This window comes from Pediculus humanus, genomic scaffold, assembly GCF_000006295.1.
Source record: "Pediculus humanus corporis 1103172107434 genomic scaffold, whole genome shotgun sequence".
NCBI classification, from domain to species: domain Eukaryota; kingdom Metazoa; phylum Arthropoda; class Insecta; order Psocodea; family Pediculidae; genus Pediculus; species Pediculus humanus.
In genome coordinates this window covers 166,806-189,198 of record NW_002987056.1, presented here as the reverse complement: position 1 = coordinate 189,198, position 22,393 = coordinate 166,806, and the positions used below count along the sequence as shown (strand labels likewise).

The 22,393-nt window shown below is 26.8% G+C and overlaps 4 protein-coding genes across 4 annotated transcripts; 2 read left to right on the top strand and 2 right to left on the bottom strand.

The window, feature by feature from the left end:
- Positions 1-3,632: 3,632 nt before the first annotated feature.
- Positions 3,633-6,184, top strand: Phum_PHUM083370 (RNA polymerase II subunit 5-mediating protein, putative; the record flags this gene model as incomplete). Its single annotated transcript, XM_002423707.1, has 4 exons — positions 3,633-3,663; positions 3,778-3,924; positions 4,061-4,184; positions 4,960-6,184. The coding sequence occupies 4 exons, from the start codon at positions 3,633-3,635 to the stop codon at positions 6,182-6,184; spliced, it is 1,527 nt and encodes a 508-aa protein (XP_002423752.1).
- A 954-nt stretch (positions 6,185-7,138) lies between these two features.
- Positions 7,139-14,105, bottom strand: Phum_PHUM083360 (uncharacterized protein; the record flags this gene model as incomplete). The annotated part of the gene is made up of 24 exons (XM_002423706.1): positions 7,139-7,203; positions 7,279-7,369; positions 7,459-7,616; positions 8,216-8,414; positions 8,500-8,709; positions 8,807-8,891; positions 8,981-9,120; positions 9,212-9,476; positions 9,567-9,824; positions 9,907-10,079; positions 10,166-10,494; positions 10,577-10,730; positions 10,824-10,946; positions 11,048-11,270; positions 11,387-11,553; positions 11,630-11,845; positions 11,938-12,076; positions 12,158-12,459; positions 12,552-12,778; positions 12,890-13,039; positions 13,127-13,278; positions 13,379-13,506; positions 13,622-13,762; positions 13,842-14,105. The coding sequence occupies 24 exons, from the start codon at positions 14,103-14,105 to the stop codon at positions 7,139-7,141; spliced, it is 4,359 nt and encodes a 1,452-aa protein (XP_002423751.1).
- A 1,342-nt stretch (positions 14,106-15,447) lies between these two features.
- Positions 15,448-18,504, bottom strand: Phum_PHUM083350 (zinc phosphodiesterase, putative; the record flags this gene model as incomplete). Its single annotated transcript, XM_002423705.1, has 7 exons — positions 15,448-15,576; positions 15,657-15,880; positions 15,974-16,157; positions 16,249-17,309; positions 17,390-17,728; positions 17,801-17,948; positions 18,043-18,504. The coding sequence occupies 7 exons, from the start codon at positions 18,502-18,504 to the stop codon at positions 15,448-15,450; spliced, it is 2,547 nt and encodes an 848-aa protein (XP_002423750.1).
- Positions 18,505-18,882: 378 nt separating this feature from the next.
- Phum_PHUM083340 (F-box/WD-repeat protein pof1, putative) lies at positions 18,883-20,903 on the top strand (the record flags this gene model as incomplete). The annotated part of the gene is made up of 6 exons (XM_002423704.1): positions 18,883-18,961; positions 19,048-19,238; positions 19,570-20,046; positions 20,121-20,443; positions 20,527-20,645; positions 20,722-20,903. 6 exons carry the CDS (start codon positions 18,883-18,885, stop codon positions 20,901-20,903), a joined length of 1,371 nt encoding a protein of 456 aa, XP_002423749.1.
- Positions 20,904-22,393: the final 1,490 nt, after the last annotated feature.

The following is a 22,393-nucleotide window of genomic DNA, read 5'->3' as shown; positions in this document are numbered from 1 at the left end:
TTTTTTTTTTTTATTGCTTTTATATTTTTCTAAATCGTTTTTCTCGTCCTCCATATTAGATTTTCTAAAAATAATCCGAATATGGTGAAAAGAAATAAAAATTCGTAGGCGTGGCTATTATTCGAAGAAGGATGAACAAAAATTTCTATGTCCATCCTTCTTTTAATTGTTTAAAACAAAAAAAATTCTAAACAATTGATTCGTATTAGAATTATTATTATTATTATTAAAATTACTAATTAATTAATTAATTAATAAGAAAGTGACGTAATTAAAATAAAAAACATGGGAAAATTTTCCAAAAGTATCATTTCGGATTATTTATTCGTAAAAATAATAAAAGAGAAAAGAAAAAAAAATTTTTTTTTCCTTTTGTAAAAGGACAATTCAAAGGTTAATAATAATAATAATAATAATAATAATAATAATAATAATAATAATAATAATATATCGATTTTGCCAAATTAGGGTCGGAGGAATACTTTAGCAAAAGGTATATTAGTCAAAAAAAAAAAAAAAGGTGACACATTAGATCGTTGGAATTTTTTTTTTTTTTTTTTTACCCCCCCGTTAACGCTTCGACTCGGACTCATTAACCGATTCATTTTCTTTTTTTAGAATAGGGGAAAATTTACAGTTTCTCTCTCTCTCTCTCTCTCTCTCTCTCTCTCTCTTTCTATTTTTAATTGCAAAATTAAATACGATTTAAATTATTTAAAAAAAAAAAAAAAAAAAAAAAAAACAAAAATAAACGAGAAAACTAAAAAAAACTGTGATGAATTTGACAGCTTAACAAAGCATGCATAAATATTTTTTTTATTTAATTACCGTAATTATTTAAATAATTAATTTTTTAATTACCCTAATATTCGTATAAATTAATAATAAATTAAATAATAAATTTTTAAAAAATTTATTAATAATAAAAGAATAAAAACGACGACGGATAACAAAAGCGCGACAACATTAAAAAACCAACCAAAAAAAAAACAATAATAACGATTAAAATTATTTTTAATTTGCCAGAATGTTATTAATTTTAATAATAATAATAATAATAATAATAATAATAATAATAATAATAATAATAATAATAATAATAATAATAATAATAATAATATTAATAATAATAATAATAATACTGTAACGGTGAATAAATGTGATTTTTTAATTGAAATTTTTTTCTTTTTTGTAAATATTAATAATTTCGTTTGTAAGTTCATAAACATAAATAAAATTCTTTTTTGTTTTATGTTTTTTTTCTTTTTTTTTTCTTGTTTTTAATAATAACTAAATAAAAAATTATTGTGCGACAAAAGAAAAACATTTAAATTTAAATTTAATTTAAATTTAAATTTTTTTTTTGTTATAAATAATTAATTAACCGCCGTTAAACAATTATCACGTCGTGATAGTTTAAAATTTTTTCATTTATCTAATTAAAAAAATAAATTTTAACGGTGCATTTAATTGATGATGATAATAATGATGAAAATAGTTTTTAATTAAATTGAATTTTAAAAAGTTTAATAACGATTAATAATATTAGGAATTGATAATAATAATAATAATAACGATTTATTTGGAATTTCTTTTTTTTTTTAAACTCATTGCATAAGTTGTGTGTTTGTGTTTGTGTTTTTTTCATAAAATGCGTGTGTTAAACAAGTGCAATTCATTTTGCATATTGTGCAATTTTTTTTTTTTTTTTGCTCTCTTACCCAAAAATATGACGAATTAATAAAATTTTCGATAAATAAATAAATAAAAAATATTTATAACAAACAAATGAAAACAACAAGGCTATATTATAGACGTCCTACCAATTGTTCTGGGGTGTTTTGCTTGGATAAAACCAGCATCACCTGCCATATACATACATAATGGACAGGTGCTTCTCACAATTGGACATGCGTTCTCTATATCGATTCTTTTACAAATGGGGGGGGGCATACCCTTAAAACAATTCAAGTCAATAAAAAAAAAAAAAAATTCCCTTTTTTTTTTTTTTTTTTTTTTCGTAAACCGAAATTATTTTATGTAAATAAATAATAATAATAATTTTTATCGAAGTAAATTAATTCCTTTGTCCTGATAACCGTCAAATTTTCTTCTGGTTCGGATGTAAACGAAAATATTTTTATGGACATATTGAATTATTTTATTAATAAAGAAAAAAAAAAAACAAAAAAAATTTTCTCTTACCTTTTTATTCATTGAATTTCATTTGTTGGTAAACAAACATCAAGATGGAAAATATTTATTTTTCATTTTCATACTGTATACTGTAGACCTGTAAAAAAAAAAAAAAAAAAACACAAAAGTTTAATATCTTTGTACAAATAATAAAATTATATTTTGCTGACAGGGTGGGGGGAGGGGGAGTGGGAAACAAAAGGTTTGTTCAAAACTAAATCGGTTTTGTTTCTTAACTCAAATAAAAAAAAAAAAAAAAACAGAATCAAAAATTACCCAGAATTCGTTTTTTTTTTTTTAAATTATTTTTTTTTTTATTCTTCTTAAAAAAATTACAAAATATTAATAATGATAATAATAATAATAAATTTTTTCTCTCTCGAATGATACGATATACGATTATGATATCATAATATTTTTTTTTTTTTTAAATTTTTTCCTTTAATATTAAATATTGAAAAAAAAAATGTTTAAAAGACGCAAGTCAATGAAATATAAAATTGGGCGTGTTCTTAGTCTCTATGAGAATTCTTAAGAGATATAGAAATAGAATATAAGAAAAGTTATTTAATTATTAATAAATTTAGCCCCACCCCCCCCCACCCTCCTGTATTTCTTATTACTTTTTTTTTCCCTTTTCCCCTTTTTTTTCAACCCCTAATTCAGATTCTACGGTTGTAGTTTTTTTTATCATTATTTTTCCTGAGAGAGAGAGAATGAGGAGAGGCTGGACATTATATAAATAGGGTTAGTCTTTTTTTTTTTTTTTTCTACACCAAATAAAATTTTAAAAAATTATTTTATCGAACGAACGTTAAAAATTTTTTTTTTTAAACAAAAATATTCTATTATTATTTAAGAGTTTATAATTTTTTTTTTTTTTATTAAGTCACAAGAAAGTAATAATTAAATGTTCTCGAGATATAATCTTAGCAAAAGGGTTGCTTTCCTTATAATATTCATGAATTTAAATTCGTCTTGTTCGAGTAGGAACCTGAATTTATATATAACACGTGTCTGACACGTGTTTAAATAAAAAATATTTGGTTTTTTTTTTTTCTTTACGATCTTCAAACAAATTGACTTTATGACTAACCGCAAACAAACACTCGAACGCATTTATTTGTATATTTTATTTTATTACAATATTTAAATGTTTGTGTTTGTTAAAACCGCTTATGTGTCAACAAAATTATTACACGTGTATATAAATCTGACGTTTCGGTGCCATGAAAGTACCTAAAAATCCTAAATCATTTTTTTTTTTAGGCAGCGAAAAAAATGTGGACGATTTCAAGATCAGAAAAGGTGTACAATCAGACTGTACAGAAATCAGGAGATTAATTCAGGTATGAATTATTTCAAAAAAAGAAATGAAAAGAAAAGAAATGTGAAAAAATTTTTTTATTTTTAAGGAATTAGCAGAGTTTCAAAAAATGCCAAATGGACCTAAAATCGATGCTAAAGGTATGATAGTTTATTCTTTTTAAAAATGTAGTAATAAGTTGAAGAAGAAGAAAAATTTGATTTCTTTTTTTTAAGCAATAAATTATTTTTATTAAATAAAAAAAAAAGATTTAGAAAAGGATGGATTTCTAACGGAGCCTCCATTGTTCAATCTATTAGTTGCTCACATACCTGGAGATGATAAATTGATCGGTTATGCTTTATATTATAATAAATATTCAACGTGGACTGGAAAGGCTATGGTTTTAGAAGATTTATATTGTACTCCTGAGCTTAGAAGAAAATCCGTAGGATCAAAACTATTTAGAACAGTTGTCAAAGTAAAAAATAAATAATAAATTTAAAAAGGAAAATAATTTTTTTTTACATTTAAATTGTAATTTTTTTTTATAGGAAGCCATCGACACAGGATGTCAGCAATTAGATTTTGAAGTATTAAGTTGGAATCCGGCCACAAAATTTTATAAATATTTTGGAGCTCAAAATATAACTGAAAAAGATTCATGGCACATGTATAGAATGTCAAGAAAAGATCTTGAAAATGTAAATAATAATTTTTAATTAATTTACATTAATTTTGATTTAAACCTTGTCATTGCATTGTCATGTATAAAAAATGAAAACCTGTTTAATATTTAAAATTTAAACAAATAAATATAAATTGTTTAAAGAAAATTTAAATGTTAGTCTTTACTACATCATTTTAAAATTTGATGATGTTTTCAATACCAAAAATTAATTTTCAAGACAAATATCAAATCAATGATAACAATAGTATTTTGACAGTAAAAAGTTTCTTAATTTTATGTAAAATATGGAAAATCATAACTTTTATTTTAAAATTTAACCTCTTAAGATATTCAAATCATGTTTATATAAACAAATCTCCATAGGTTTGATATTATACTTGTAAGTATAAATTTTTAGTAAAATGTAATTTTCCATATTTTAAAATTATAACTTTAAATATAAATGCGTTATACATCGTTTTTTATTTTACATTTAAAACAAATTTTTATCTACGAAATAAAAAAAGATTATAAAAAGTATTAGTTATTACTTACATAATTATAAAAACAAACTTTTTATGTAACTTGCGATGCTTTTCTGTAAAAATTAAAATGGCGGGCATTATACTTTTGTTTTTTTTTGTATAAATTTTCCCGCCAAAAAAAAAAAAAAAAACAAAGTTGGCATCTTGATTTTAATGGTTATAAAGAGTTAAGTCAAGTAGTTTTTTAATAGTGCCAGTTTTTTTGTTTGTTTAATTTTTTTTTTTGAAATGACTTCGATTAGCGGTGAAGTAAATCAATGGTACGAATCATTAAGAAATCAAAAATTAGATCAAAATGATAAGACGTCCGTCATTTGGTGTAAGTATAAAACCGATTTAGAAACTACAAAATCACTTTTGTCGATTCTTCCTAAAAAAATAAGTCACGATGTTATGGTTCCTATCGGTCCAAAAGCTTTAATGAGGGGAAAATTAGTACACACTAACGAATATTTAGTTAATTTGGGTGAAACGTGGTTTGTTAAAAAAACTGCACATCAAACCCTAGAATTATGCAATCGTAGAATTAAAAATTGTAATGAAATGATTCAGAAGTTGGAAAAGGAAAAAGAATTAATTTTAAATAAAACAATTTTACCTGAGGAAGAAGATGCATTCGGAAATGCTGAAAGACCTGAAATAATTGAATATGTTACCGAAGAAGAAAATGAAGAATGGAACAAGCAGCATAGGTTAAAAGAAAAAGAATATAGATTAAAGTTAGCCGAATTGAGAAATAAAGAAAAAAAGACAATCGATACAGAAGAAGATCTTTGGAAACATTTAGACGAACTTGAACTTCGAGAAGAATTAGAAGATGAATTAAACAGATTAAACGAAGATTATAGTAGTAGTGATGATGATATTGAAAATGATTCATTAGAAGATGGTGGTGATGAAAATGATAGTAAAGTAATTTCAGTAAATAAAAATTCTACTAGGAATGATACTGTTAATAAGCCAGAATCTATTAACGATTGTTTTGATGAAACAATCGAAAACAATATTAATAATAATAATAATAGTAATACTGCAAGTAACAGTAACAGTAATAAAAAAAGAAAAGTTTCTTTTGCTTGTGATATTAATTCATCAGATGAGGAACCTCTTAGATTGGAAATAAAATTTTCCAATGTTGAACCTATAAAAAACTTGAAAAATAATTCGGAAATAAATTCACCAAGTGATATCTACGATAATTATTCTGGATTGTTAAAAACATCTCAAACCTCTGTACTAAAAAACTCATTTAATCCTAATAAAGAAAAAGAATTGGAAAAAGTTAAAAAATTGAAAAGTTATTATGATAGTGAAAGCGAAGGTGAAGAATGTTCAATACATTCAACATCAACGATTGTATTTAATGATGTCGCAGAAAGAAATTCATTTGATGATAGTAGTACTGTAAAAAAATTTGAATCGAATAATAAAAAAATAAGCAAATTTAAAGCATCGAGAAAAAATTAACATGATTTTATAAATCGATATATATATATTCAACACAATACAAACAAACAATTTGTTTGTACATATTGACTGATTGTTATGTTTGTTTGTCTTCGTCAAACAAACAAAGTCAATCGAATAATCAGTTCGAACTAATTTAATAAAAATTTGAATTTGTCGTTAAAAGTTATTTTTTTTTTTTTTTTTGCATTATGACAATTCTGATTAGGTTTTTATTTGTAAAATCATTTGAATGGGCCCCAAAACAAATTTTTTTTCTATAAAATATTTTATTTATTGTTAAAAAATTGTGTCAAAGGGAAACCAATTTATCAAAATTCATTAATACTTTTTACTAACTTTATTGTATTCATGACTTATCATTATTGATAAACTCTTATTATTATTATTATTACTATTTTTAATAAAATATTCATTTTACCCTTTTTTTAGAATATAAAAGTTAAACATTTTTTTTTATTCTTTTGTTTATTAAAAAAATATTTGATTTCATTTTATAATTTTTCACTAATTTTAACTGTTTGGCAATACTTTATTTATACTACCGAGGTGAAATAGAGAGAGATAGAGAGATAGAAAGAGAAAGAGTAAGAGAAAGATAGAAATAGAGGCAGAAAAATGGCGTAAAAGAGGTAAAAAAAGGAAAAACTCATATGAACTCATTTTTCGTATGTGTGTTTGCATTTGTTTGCACTCTTTTTTTTTTTTTTTTTTCGGTTTAAAAATTTTTTTTTTTGTTTCGTTCTCGAGATTTTTATTACAATTTTTTTTTTTTTTTTTATTTCAAAACGATATTCCGTTTAAAAACTGACTGGCACTTATTATTATTATTATTATTATGTTTTTAAAAAAAAAAGTTCACACGTCTCCGAAAAACGAATCATCCGATCCATCCGAACTGCTATCCCCCGAATTGAGTACGACAATTCTGGATCATCATCGTCTTCGTTGTTGTCACCTCCCCTCGTTCAAGAGATCTTCCAAATTACCCTCGTCTCCGTTATTATCTCCGTTATTATCTGAAATTTAAATTTTTTCAAATTCAATTACTTTTTTCTTTTAAATAAAAGGGGGGGATTGGAGGGGGAAATTACCATTTTCCGTATTGTCATCGTTATCGGAACCGCTTTGAGAATTTGAACCTTCTTCGCTTCCGTCCATGTCATCTTCTTCCTCTTCTTCTTCCTGTTAAAATAATTAAAAAATTTTTTTTTTTTGTTTGTTTGTTTTTTTAAAGGTAAAATTTTCGAAAAAAAAATTATTTGATTTCGTACGGCATCGTCTTCGGTATCTCGTATTCTTCCAACGTCGTATAATCGGACGGATGATTCTTGAACCGTGTGAAATTCTCCAACGTTTTCAACGACAGCAATTTGCGTATCCCATTTGTTACATGCCATGTGATAAACGTTTTTCTTCACTTCAATGGTAGCTGCGATGAATTTTAAAAAAAAAAAAAAAAAATCGAAAAAATAATGTAAGAATGATGAAAACTCGCGAGCGTGCGTGCGCCCTCCCCACCCCCCCCCCCAAAAAAAAAAAAACAAATTAAATCGGTCGGGATTCTTATGGGATGATTAAGTAACTAAGTATGTATGTATGTACGACAGCGGCTTAACAACAGGCTCCTTACCTTTGACCGCATTTTTTTTTAATTTTCTTTCCTTATCCGATATTACATGATAACACACACAATTCACCTCTCAGCCTTAACTTGAAAAGCACGGGGTCACAGTATAAACCTGTCCGAAGAAATTTATATCAAACTTGGAGATAGGAGACAAAAAAAAAAAAAAAAAAAAAAACAATCTAATTTTACAATGGCCCTGTCTCTGCTACTGCTGCTGCTGCTGCTGCTGCTGCTGCTCTGACACAAGGACAATCACACACCTGACGGTTATGATAAATTAAAATATTTTTTTTTTCATCGGAACCTTCTTCTTAATTATCCCATAAGAATCGGTGGGAAAAAAAAAAAATTTTTTTTTTTTACATTTTTTACTTTTACTCTTTTTTTTACTTTCTCTTTACCTATACTTGAATAATCACTAGAATCTAATGTTTTAAATGACGATTCGAACGTTGTATCCTCATCGTTTTCCTGCTCGAAACTATACGTGTAAAGAGCACTTTCGGGTGTCGAAAACAAAACGTGTTGATGATCCAATGCCGCGACCGTTCGCAGTAAGTGAAACGTTCTCAGATCCCATATTTCGGTATTTGACACTATCTGCGGGAGATAAAGAGAGGGGAGGAAGGGAATTAATATCTTGTTTTGTCTTAAATGACGCTTCGATTGCGATTCCGACACTCACCTCTAAACCGTTCGGATGAAACACACCCGATAAAACCGGATTTAATTTGTCGAATTTGTGAATTTCTTTTCCCGAATTAACATCGAACAAAACTCCATCGGTCAATATGAGTTCGTCCGTCGGATTATACGTGGCTCTATTTTTCGAATACGTGTTTGAAAGCCTCGGAGACAGAGTTAATATGCTCACTCCCGTTTCAACGTCGTATATCTAGAAAAAAAAAAAAAACAAAAAAGGTTCATCGTATGATTCTTTTGTGTTACCTTTTTTTTCTCTCTCTCTTTGGGAAGAAAAGAATTTTATTAACCGTTGCTGTCGATGCTTTTGTTCCCACTATCCTGTCCTGATTCACTTTACTGAATTCTGCATATTCTTCTTCTTGAAGGGGTTGCCTGAAATTCAATTGAAAGGTCAAATTTAACATTTTAAAACAAGTTAAAACTCTTCGGGGGGGGGGAGGGGGTGTGTGTGAACTACTCACTTCATAACAAACACCGAACTTATTCCCCAAAGTGCTGATAAGGGTCTTCTCCAAGTTGATGATGTCAACATTAAATCACCCTTTCTATTAGTTTGAATATTATACAAATAAGAATCGTGACATTGTTCGGAAACCTCTTCCTGTAGGGAAAGTAAAAAAAAGGACAATTTATGCACCTTCTCATGTTAATTTGGGTTCTTTTCAGGGGGGCAAGTTTTCATTTCGACATACCGCTCCCGTGTGAAGGTTATAAAGCCAAACTTCTCCTTGATAAGTTCCCATTGCAATGAGTCTTCCGCAAGGTAGAAATTCGCAACAGGTAAAAAATCCACCTTCGTCGTTTAATCTAAACGTTCGAACGGGACAAAACCTAGAGTGACCTAATCGATTATCCATTTTATTGCTAACTTTATATCCGGTTTGACGTTTTATAAAACGCGTTGTAAAATTATTCGGAGTGGAATTTCTAGATTTCGGATCTGGACATCTATGAGGTCTGCAACACAAAAAAATGTAAAACGTTATCAAGGTCGTTTACCCAACAATATTTTTGATTAACTTAAAACAAATTAATTAATTAACTTACACAAATAAATTAAACTGTGGACAAGTAACCATTGGATTTTTACAGAGTGCATGTTGATTCGTTAAATATTCAGTAACTATTGAATCCAAAGTTATTCTATCGCTGTGACAATAAGAATTTGCAATCGTTTGAGGAGTTTTCATGTGTAACGTAGGCGTGACCATAGCCGCGAGTTGAGATGAATCCCAACTTGTTTGTTTTTGTAACGACCGATTTAAACCGTATGAAGAAGGTACACTTGGAGACATTTTATCTTTTCTATAAAAAAGAAAAAAATTTCATTTAGGCGTGATAAAAAGATTTTGCAACACAATTTATTTAAACCTACGAATGAAAATACCTTGAATTAGCTAAATTTAATTTTATATGTGGAGAAGTATTGACAACTGAATAACTGGAAATGACGGAATTGGAAGTTGTAGGCGTTGCTGTTGTTGATGTGTTGTTAGAAGCTGGAGGTGTTGCATGATTGCAAAATGTTAAAGCACGCGGCGTGAACACATTATTACGAGGCTACAAAACAATACAGAAATAAATTTTAAAAAAAAAACATTTTTTTAAAAATTATTTGCTTGTGGATTATATGAAAAAAACCTTACCCTGATGGGCACGGGACTCGATTTATGATGAATCGCTAATTGTTGCTTCGGAGGAGGACTAATGTTGGCTTCTTTTTGCAAAGCGTTTGCTGCTTCTTGCAAACCATCTTGAATCAATTGCTCGTACATCAGTTGATAAAGTTGATTTTTGTTGTATTGTATGCGGGTTTGAGCAACGACGTTCGCTCTGTGGATGTTGGGTAGAGAAATATCATCGCTTGCAGTCGGTTGATTTTTTCCCGTTATGTGTTCAATTAATTCTAAATAATATTTTTGAAATTGAACGTGTTCTTGTCTTTTCTCTTGAAGAATCGGATCCCTAAGAAGAACTGAAAAGAAAAAAAATTGAAATTTTTTTTTTTTTTTTAGTATGATTGACTTATTTATTTATATTCTTTTAAGCGCACTTACCTTGCATCGATCCATTGCTTAAAACGGGCAGTTTGCTAACAATTTGTCTAACTTTTTCACATCTAGCCAAACCGGCAAGAGCTCTACAAGCTAAAGCACGAATGGAATCCGCATCTGTGATGGGAGTTTTGATCATCATTAGCATAAGTAAAACCTAATCAAAAAAAAAATTTGATATTAAAATCTACCAAACGTAGCACGACACCAATTGAAAAACAACACTACTCGTGTTTTACACAATAATTACAATAATCCCATTATTTTCTCTAACACTCTCCCACATTTTCTGTATAAGTTCTTCGCTTGAACGACAAGTTTTTTTCTTTATAGCCGAACCATTAGCCGAATATCTTCCCAAACACACTCCCACCTTAAAAACATTTAATTAATTAACAATTTAATTTTTACCTTTTACAAAAAAAAAAAAAAAAAAAAAAAAAAAAAAATGGCCACGATAAATTAAGCATATACCCTATGTATCGGTGCACAAACGCAATTGATAATAACTTGTAAAGCGGCTTTTTGAACGTCAGGATCGGCCACGATTTCTCCTTCGCTAGCTCCTAATATTATATTCATTCCAATTGTCATAGCTTCATCAGGGAGTTCTAAACGATCACAGAAAACTAATTGAACTTTTGGGCGAACGGCGCAAATAGCAAGAACGTTTAAAGCGCTATGCACGGTTTCAGCCCTGAAAATTTAAATTTACTTTAATTATAATAACAGCAATCCAACTAATAATAATAATATTTCTAATTATTATTATTATTATTATTATTATGTTTATAATTTCAATATTATATTCACCTCCCGCTGAAATTCCAGTCGTAAGTAAAAGCAATTATTTGAAGAAGTAATGTTATTCCACCCAAACGCAAAAGTTCGTCAACGCAAGGCCAGGGTGCATTAAAAGGCATTAATTCTAAAAGGGTTTCAATTTGAGCTTGAACTTCTTCCGGAGAACCTCGGCACGCCTAAAAAACATTTTCAATTAATATAATTCATTAATAATTAAATATTATAATAATGTTTATATGCTCAAATATTCACTTTGTACGAAGGTAATGTTGTACGAAAATTTTTTTCACCACAATCTCTATCTTGCGCCCTTCTTAATTGTTCCGCTTTTATATATAAATGAGCTTCGTAATATCTTTTCAATGCAACCGTAACATGGCGAACAATTTGCCTGTAGGAACATTCTTCATCTTCGTTTAAAACCGATGAAACTTCATCTTCTACAGATAATATAGGCAATGTACTGATCTGTAAAAAAAAAAAAAAACATTTAAATTAATAGAGTTATTACAAGTGAATTGTTTTATTGTTCTTAGCAATTCCTTCGTTTGGGTACTCACCACATTGTACAATTTTCGTAAACCATCTTGAGCGTCAAATTCTTCTAAAATAACTCTAAATTGAAAAGATAAACCGAAAAACATGGTCGCGTGACATCTTCCCGAATTATGCGATCTTTCCAATAACCATAATGCGTAGCTTTAAAATTATTTTTTTAAAAATTAAAATAAATATAAATAATAACATTAAAAAAATTTTTTTTTTTTCCCCTCCCCCTACCTGACCAAATCAGAAACTACATATTGGGGTAAAAGGCAAACTCTTTCCATGGCATCCTCACAATAGGACAAATAATACAAGCAGATTGACACTCCAGTTGCAGCAACACTCGGTCTCGGAACTTCCAGCAAACTTATTAATCCTCCCATGTTAATAAATTCTATTGAAACTTTTTTATGACAAAGAAGAGCAGCCAAATACTTTAACGATTCAAAACCTAATCGCGTTTCTTTGGTTTCTCGAATATTAGTGTATTTTAAAATTAACGACAAAGCGTTGTGTTCAAATATGTGACTCAAAAACTGAAAAGAAAAAAATTTTTTTTTTAAATGAGTATTCAAGAAAAATTTGAAAAAAGACTTGAGAAAATAAAAAAAAAAAAAAAAAAAAAAACCTCTTGATATTCTCCCATTGGTGTTAAGTATCTTAAAGTCAGCATTTGTCTAGTAGCAAGGGTTAAAGGATGTATGGAAACGTTGGCTATAACAAAAGATTCCATTTCAGCCCAGGATGAGTTTGAACATTCACTCGCAGCTGATGTTATGACACTTCCTGAAGGAGTAGATTGTCGTGCATTTCCGTGATTTTTTTGTGGTGTGGAATCGATATCCATTTTATCACCTTTATTTTTTTTTTTTAAAAATTGTGTAATTATTAAATAAAATTAATTTTACTAGCAAAAAAATTCAAATGTACTAAATGCAAAATTTTAAATATACATACACTCATTACCTTCTCCATTAAAGGAATCTCTTTTGGTCTTTGTGACAACTCCATTAATTTTGACAGGTGTTTTATCATGGATTTGCAAATCTGTCGGAGGAGGACTCATTAATGGAGGTGACGTTAAACGAGGAGAATTTCCTCCACTATTCCTATTACCTGATAATTATAGAAATAAGTCATAAAATTATGTCAATCGAAATCGATTGCAGATATAAATTGTACAAAAACTATAAAAATTCTAACTAGAAATTTTTTTAGCACATGTATTTTCATGATTCAGATGTGCAAACGGCCTAGAAGTAGACATGGCAGCCTGCTGCCTTTCCATTGCTGCTTTTTCTTGTAGTCTATGCAATCTTTTTAACATGATAGGTACTAAATGAGCATTTTGCTCCCTAAAATTATTATTGAAAAAAAATAAATAAATAAATAAATTATAGAAATGGTTGAATAAATAAAAGTATGTCAATAATTTTATATATATATATTTCTTACCTGAAAGCTGCAGCAGTGTCTTGAACTTCCATAGCTGCAGATAAAAGTCCCACAGCATAACTTTGAAGTGGTTCAATAGCTTTTTCAGCCCAATTAAAAAGCCTTAAAATAAGTGAGTCAGTATCTGGCTGTAAGAAATTTGTTTTACCCATCAATTCAATTGAAATTTTATAATAAAAAATGTAATAAAAAAATTTATTTTATGAGAAAAAAGCTACATGTGAAATCAATAACAAAACTCACTGTTTGAAATACTGCTGATGTTTCTAATCCAGGCATAACATCTAAAACCAAACGACAGGCAGCAATATTTAATTGTCTGTCATCTTTGTCTGTATTTCCGAGCCTACTCCAATAATTATCTCTGAGATAATCGTTCACCAACTACGATAAAAGAAAATTTTTTTTAATGTGATATTATTTTTCAGCTTCTTTACTTTTAATAATTCAATTATACATATACCTTATTCATAAATGCATCTTTTTTAAATATCACTTTTAAAACATGCCCTAAATTACAATTAGGATCTGCTCTGGAAGGATGTCTTTCATCAAACGGATCCGGATCCATTTTCATGTAGGCTTCCATTTCAGTTTCAACAATTTCAGCTAGCCTTGTTAAAATTGGAATAGGATCATACTCAGGTTCATTATGCTCATCTTCCCATTTTCTGAGTATTTGACTGACATCAGTCAAATTTTTTAAGGGCACTGGCTGTTCACTCATATTTACTTTAAAATAGCGCTGTCACAAGTAACTTTTAATTTTTGGCTGGCATAATTTTACCTTGAAACTGAAAGTAAATACAAAATTTATTTGATCCATTATAAACATTATATTTTGATACACTTATTGCTTTCATTAATAAAATCATTTATAAATTAAGAATAAACTACATTACTTAAAAATAATTTTTAAGAACGACAAAAAAAAAGGTTAAAACGCAAAAATTCAAAGCATATTCTTCTTAACCTTATTTGATAAAATTGTTTACAAAATTTTTTTAAGCAAGTATTCATTAATATAATACGATAAATAAATTTTACAAAACTAACTCTGCAAGTCAAAACCAATAAAACAAAGCATAATTTTTAAAAGTACTTTGAAATAAATTATTAAAATTAAACACCCAAATTAAATTAAATAATAAAAAAAAAAAAACAGGTGCTGTTACAAACTCGGCATAACCTTATTCGGTTAAAAATAATATTTTCTACACAATAAAACGTACCACCTTTATAAAATGATTTAAGTACATGTCTCCTTTAATTTAATAAAAATAAAAATATTGCCAACTAATCATAAATATTTTTTTAATATTAAAAATTTTCAAATATTTACATGTAACGCATGCTTCAGTCGATGTTAAACAGAAAGTTGAAAACTAGACGAATTAGCTACAGTTAATTTACTATCAAATTCACAAATCAAAAATTTAGAGGCGCGTTCAGAAATTAAACAAAAATAATATTTTCTCAGCAAAATTTGCTAGCGTTCAAAACAAAACTTGAACGTAATTTTATGATAAATATTCTTAATGAATTTATTTATATGAGTAATTTTTCAAAGTAAATGCAATTTTTTTTAGTCAGTATTCCAGAAAATAACAAATTTGCTAAAATTTAATTTTTGATATATAAATAAGCATTACTTTTAAAATTTTTAAATTTAGCCTATGTAAAATAAATTTTATTTGTTTGAAATAAAAAAAGTATACATTAAACAACTCTTTTTTAAAATATTTACAATATTGATAATATAAATAACCTTTTCTATTTTCATTTAACAAAAACAAATCCTTATTTATTAAAACACTTTTAAAATTAAAGCATTGTTTTAAAAAATTTTTAGTGTAGATAAATTTCTACACATGATATTATATTTTCTCAAAACTTATTGATAAAAATTTTAAAATTTAAAAAAAAAAAAAAAACAATAATTTTGTTAATTATTTTATACAAAAAAAAATTGATAAATAACAAGATGTGAGGGCTCGATAAATTTTTTTTTTATATTTTTATTTCAATATAATTATTATTTATGCAACAAATAAATTGGCATTTTAATTTCACACTTGTCTTTTTTCCTTGATTTCTTGCACTTCTTTTTTAGATTCCATCAAGTCATAGCTTTTTTTGAAAAGTAAGATCAAAAGTGATTTCAGCTTTGAAAGAAGTGGCATTTGATCAATTGAAACCTGTAATACAATTAGTCGTTAATATAAAAGTAATACCATGTTTTAAGATGCACATTAAAAAAGAAAAAATTTTAAATTACCATCATATTGTCAAAAGCCACTCCAACATTGTCTGTAAACAAGTGACTAAATAAAGGCACATAAGCATATCTTTGGCTAAAATGAGTCAATAAAATGTATTTAGCTTTCATAGCTTTCCCTATTTCAATCGCTTCTGAAGCTGTTGAATGTAATTTCTTTAAAGCTAATTTATTCAAAGAATCATCCATGGTTGCTTCATGTATTAATATATCACTGTCCATTCCTTTAAAAATAAATAAATAAATAAATAACAAATTTATAAAAGGATATTAACACAATAAACATTTATTACAATATACTACAAATATATTTTTACCTAAAGTAACTAATGCTTCACAAGGTCTTGTATCACCAGAATAAGTTATTTTGTAACCATTATTATGAACGAAAGCTACTCCAAAAGCATTAGGGCAGTGATCCACAAATGTTGTTCTTATATTGTTCAAATTAATACTTTTTATACAATTCTTATAGAAAGTATTGTTCAATTTATCATTCATCTATAAAAAAAAATTGATAATGTACTTTTTAAAATTTCACTAATGAGCTCGTTATTAAAAATTTCAAGTTTAAAATAAATGAATGACATACCATATATTTATTTGGAATCAATTGATACAATCCAGAAATTTTTTCAAAATTTTCATCAAACAAAGTCAACCATCTATTTATTTGTATAGGTGCTAAAAGGTAAACAGGTTGAAATTCCTCATTTTCTAAATTGGCACTACTGTCGCTAGATTCTACTTTTTCATCGAAAGCTAATTTTCTTTCTTTTAAAATAGTAATTAATCCCATGTGATGATCTGCATGCAAATGGCTTATGTATATAACTTTTAATTTTCTTAATATTTCTTTAGCCTTTTGTAATCCATAAAATCTGACCAACTGACCAAATGTGCCCTCACCGCAATCCAAAAGTACAAAATCATCTGTATCGAAAAAAACTAGTATGCCACTTGTATTTCTCACTTTGTTCGGTTGACTCGAACCAGTTCCCAAAAATAAAACTTTTGGATACTTTTTTTTAACCGGAAAATTTTTCACTTCAAATTTAAACTTTTCCAATTCTTCTTGAAATCCTTCGATTGATAAAACTTCTTTTAAAAATTTATCTTCTTTTAAAACTAAGTTGTAAGAATAATCAAATTCTTTTTTAGGTCGAATATAAACTTTACATAGAGTTTCTCCTTTGATAAAAGGATTTTCATTACATTTATAAAATATTGGATCTTTTGACAGTATTTGTGAATCTTCTTGAAAAAATGATGGCTTTACTATTTTTTGAACGTTTTCACTAATAGGAACTACTGTATGCTCAGAAGGTACATCATCTCTCGTTCTCGGATGATAAGGTATTCCAAAATCAGAAAGCAGGGGGAATATATCAGAATGTAGCATATTTAATTTGTACTGCAATCTTTTAACACCTACAGAACCTAATGATTTATTTTCCTTATTTATAAATACATGCTTTGTTTGAGTAGGAAACCTATTTATCCATTCTTGGTATTTTGGATTATTAATAATTGATGCTTCTGTAAAGTGAACAACAACATCGGCAAGATCATCTGAATCACCATTTTGATGCTTGTAAAATGCAGTTTCAGATAAAATAGAATCCAAGTAATCTTCTGTAGGACATTCTATAACTGAAATCATTTTTATTAACTTACTTTTTGTAAAGCATAATGTATTTTCTTAGAAATAAATGTTTTTTATTTACACATACCTATTATAACAGCACCTGGATTATTTGGAGATGTAACATCTGAGCTTTTAATAGTTCTACCATCTTCCAAAACTATATCCTCTCCATTTTTTAGTTTTCCAAGCAAAGGACCAGGGGGGATTTGAAGATCAACACACTTATCAAATAAAAGGTGTCCAAGAGTTTCAGGTGTTCTACAAATGTAACTCATGGAAAAAGGAGTTATACCTGAAGTTTTATGACTTTTAACTTCTGATTTGCTTCTTTTATTTTTATTCGAGTCAAAGGATTTAAGTTTGTGTCGTTTTCCCGTTATTAAATGTTCATAATAATCTGAGACATCATCAATATCACTGGATTCTAATTGAAAATCATCTGAATGACTAGTAGATGCTGCAGATTTAACAAGTTGAGAATCTGATTGATTTTTACTCAAATTGCTTTCAGATGATGGATAAAGAGGCACATATTTAACATTGAGAAAACCATCATTAAATTCTGAAAATGGTTTACTTTCCATCATGTAAAAATTAATAGATCTTAAATAGATAAATTTATTTGTTGCAGAAAATACATTTTCCTGTAAGCAATTCATAAAATATATTTTATGTTAAAAATTTAAAAAGCTTCCAAACTAAAAAAAAATTTACTTTTACAAATCACAAAGTACTTACTACTACTTTTGGTCCGTGTATAAAAATTTCTGGGATACCTATGGATTGCAAAGTTAATGCTTTCCCCAGTAAGCCTGCAATATTTTCCCAAGATGGATATGTAATGAAGACATGAGGAGACTTTATTAGTTTTATTTTATGTTCATTCGCTAATCTTTGGCCTCCTTCTCCGAAATTAAATACATATCGACTAGTATCAGAGACTATGAATACACATCTAGTTGAACCATAGGCTCCATTCCCAAGTACTTCTAAGTAAACATTTTTATTATTTCTAGCCAATTTTGGAAATTTGTCTTTTCTGGCCTCGTACGCACGTCGAGCTTGTTTTTGAGTTTTAACATTAAAAGGCATATTTTCTAGCAAATTTTCCAAATGAGACTGATAACTAACATTAGAAGATTTGTCTCTGTAAATTACTAAAGACTTTTTACGAGTAAATAAGTTAATAACTCGAAGCATTTCTACTTATAAAGATACTAAATAACGTTAAATATAATAATTTTGGTAAATGTGCTTTAAATACTTTTTACCTAAACATCTGATTTCCTGAAAATTGTTTTAAAATTTACCCGAGCCATGCGACCAAAAGTACACTTTGTCATTTTAAATATATATTGAGTAATAAAATGTCAACAATTGTTGCAATTAATCCAAAGTTACATATTTTTTATTTTTTAATTATAACTTTTTTTTTTTTTTTTTACATTTTATAAAAAGTTTTTAATATCGAAAATTTTGTAAGCCCTCAATGACACCGTGTCTTTAGATTTTTCTGACACTGTTCGTTTACAAAATACTATTCTTGATGAAGGTGTAAATACATTAAATAAAATTAAAATGACATCGTTATGGCAGCAAGTTTTTGCTTTAGATGCTCGGAGTAATGCTTATAGGTTTCCCAATGATTCTAATTTAAGTGAGTATTTTAAAGTTAGGTTAAATTAAAACTTTTTATCGGCCTTTTATAAACTGAAATCTTTTAACTAAAATTTTACATTTTAGGGGCTTTATACATTCGTAGAAGAAGTCAGTTGTTAAAGGAAGCGTTTAAGGGTAAAAATTTATCGTTTAGAAAACAATATATAAAAATGAGAGCATTTTTTTTACAACAATACTATGGTATAAATTTTGCATTAGGCCCTGCTTATGACCAAATAAGCATACGTAGCAAAAACAACAAAACTGTTAACAAGGTGTGTTGGTTAAAATTTATAAAAATTGTCAAAATTAAATTGATAAAAATCAATATCATATATATATATGTACTAAAAAAGTTTTAAAATATTTACTTACTCAAAGATAACCTAAACTTTTTTTCAAACTTCAATATTCTGGTTTTGATACTAAATTAAATTCAAGCGCCTAATGTAAAATCATTAGGCGCAACTTTATTTATTATAATTTTATGTTTTGTGTTTGATTCTTTTAAATTTTTCAAAATTTAAACTTCATCTAGATTTAAAAAATAAGTAATTGCTGGTTTTTATTTTTACTAACAAGAAGTACATTTTCTTTTAATTTAAGGCTAGTACTATCATGACAAAAAATTTAAATTCAAAATATGAAGAACCGTATTCATTAGTACCGACAAAAGAAGCAGAAGCATCCAGAGCAATAGTTGGTGGTACTTCAATCTCAGAAAATTATGCATTTGTTGGAGTTCATCACATATTTGATCAACATATAGCTTCTGTTGTTATGGTGAAATTTGCAAACAATGATAAATCTCGATTATGTTGTGCCAGCAGTGATGGTACAATTTCTTTGTGCAATGTTTCCAGTTCTCCTCCAGAAGTTGATTTTATACTTAGAGAACATGAAAAAGCAGTAACTTGCTTTGACTGGTCACTTAATAACGATTTAGTAGTTAGTTGTTCTTTAGACTGCACTGTCAGATTATGGAATTCATATTCGGGAAAATGTTTGAGGGTCGTTCGAGATGAATCGAATTCTGAAGTTCTTTGTTGCATATTTCAACCTGCAAATAATAACATGATAATAGTATCCTTTTTTAATTTAATAAATATAAATTCTAATAAAAAACAAACTCAGTAGTTCCTTCACTTATTACTAAGGCAGGAAATTCGAAAGGAGTAGTTTATGTTTTAAATGTATCTGCTGGAATTTATCCAAAGGGAGGTTCGAACAAAGTCGGAGGAAGAATTTTATCAATAGCATGTGATTCGATGGGAAGCAATGTTTGGGCAGGAAATGATAAAGGAATCATTACATCTTTTCAATTTGAATCGGAAACAGGGAAACTTCACAAGAAAAAAAAAATTATCATTGCCGATAATCGTCCTGTCACTTGCTTGTCATGGAAAGCTTGGATTAGTCGAGAAGCTAGAGATCCAACACTTTTAGTAAATTGTGCGGCAAATGTTTTATGCTTGTACAGGTAGTGGTAATCTTCAATTAAGATCAAAAAACTGTTTTTGAATAAAACCAAAATTTGTATTGTTTTTTTTTTTTTTTTTTCAGGGTCGAAAACGCAGAAGGTGGTCTTAAATTAAAAAAAAAATTTAATATACGTCATAAATCCGAACTTTTAAGATCGACATTTTGTCCTATGATGTCATTCAGGCAGGGTGCATGCGTGGGTGAGATTTTTAAACTTTGTTTTTCGTTCTCACACGATTCAAAAAATTTTTTTACTATAATTTATAAAAATAACAGTTACAGGAAGCGAGGATTCTTGCGTGTATTTTATCGATATAGAAAAAGAAGAAAAACCCATTGTTAATAAACTTCAGGGTCATGCATGTCCTGTTTTGGGTGTCAGTTTCAATTACGATGAAAGTTTATTGGCAACCAGTGACGTTCAAGGATTGGTCATCATTTGGAAAAGAGGAAAATGATTTTAATACTTTTCGTAAATCTGGTATGCCAGATTTGAAAGATAAAAATGGGAAGGTTTCGAGTGTGTATGTTACCAAACTGAATCTTGAGTTTAAGATTCGCCAATCGACTCACGTTAGTCGTGAGTAAATTAAAAAAAAAAAAAAAACACCGAATTGTTTAAATAATTTTTTTTTTTTTGTAATAAAAATGAATGAATATTAAAATTGAATATATTTTATTATTATTATTATTTTTATTGTACTATTTTATAATTAACTAATATTATTTTAAATAGATACAAATCTAAAATTTATATTTATATATATATATTTATGTGTTTGTGTGTAAATATTTTTAAAAATTCAGATTATATTTTTTATTTTTATTTACCTTTTATTATTTATTTATTTAAAAAGAAGGAAAATCACATTTAAAAACAAATTTTAAAATAATAATAATAATAATAAACGATTTACATTTTAAAAAAATAAAATAAATAAATAAATATTTATTAACGGTCGAAAGAACAAAAAAAAATAGAAAATTAAATATATTTTTATAACCCTCTTCCTTTTAAAATAATAATAATAATAATAATAATAATAAAATTGAAAATTATAGGGGAGTAGTAGTAGTAGTAGGGGTAGTAGTAAATATTAAAATTTTATAAATTTTTTTCTTATCATCATTCTAAATTTTTTTTTCTCTCAATTATATATAAAGTTACTAAAATAAATTGTCGTCGAGAAAAAAAAATTATAATTTTGTGTATTACATTATTATTATTATTATTATTATTAAAGAAAATTTGAATTTTTGAAATTACATACGTTTATAAAAAAATTATTAATAAAATAAAATTAAATGATTGAAAATTATTTATTTATTTGTAAATAAAATTCATTCTCATTCCAGAAAAAAAAAATTATGTAAATATATATATATATATATATAAATAATAAAATTTCAAATTTTTTTTTTTTTTTTTTAATTTATTACAAAAAAAAAAAAAAAATTATGATTAAATATTTTTAATAATTAATTCCTTCTCGTTTTTTTAATAACTATTTTACATAAATATATTTATTTATTTATTTATTTTATTTATTTTTTTTTTTTACCATAAACCTTTTATATTCGATTGTTCGTTTATTTATTTATTTAAACATAATTTCGATCGATTTAAAAAAAAAAAAATAATTATTAAAAATTATTAATTAAAATAATGATTGGACGATTTCACACGTAAACCTAACAAATGTAATAATAATAATAATAATAATAATAATAATAATAATAATAATAATAATAAAACAAAACGAAACAAAACGAAACGAAAAAAAAAAAAAAAAAAACAATCAAACAAACAAACAAGTTCGAAAATGCATTATAACAGTTAAACAATTACAAATAATAATAATAATAATAATCGAAAATAATTCGACAAATGATAAAAAAAAAAAACGACAAAAATTAATAATAATAATAATAATAATAAAAAGAAAAA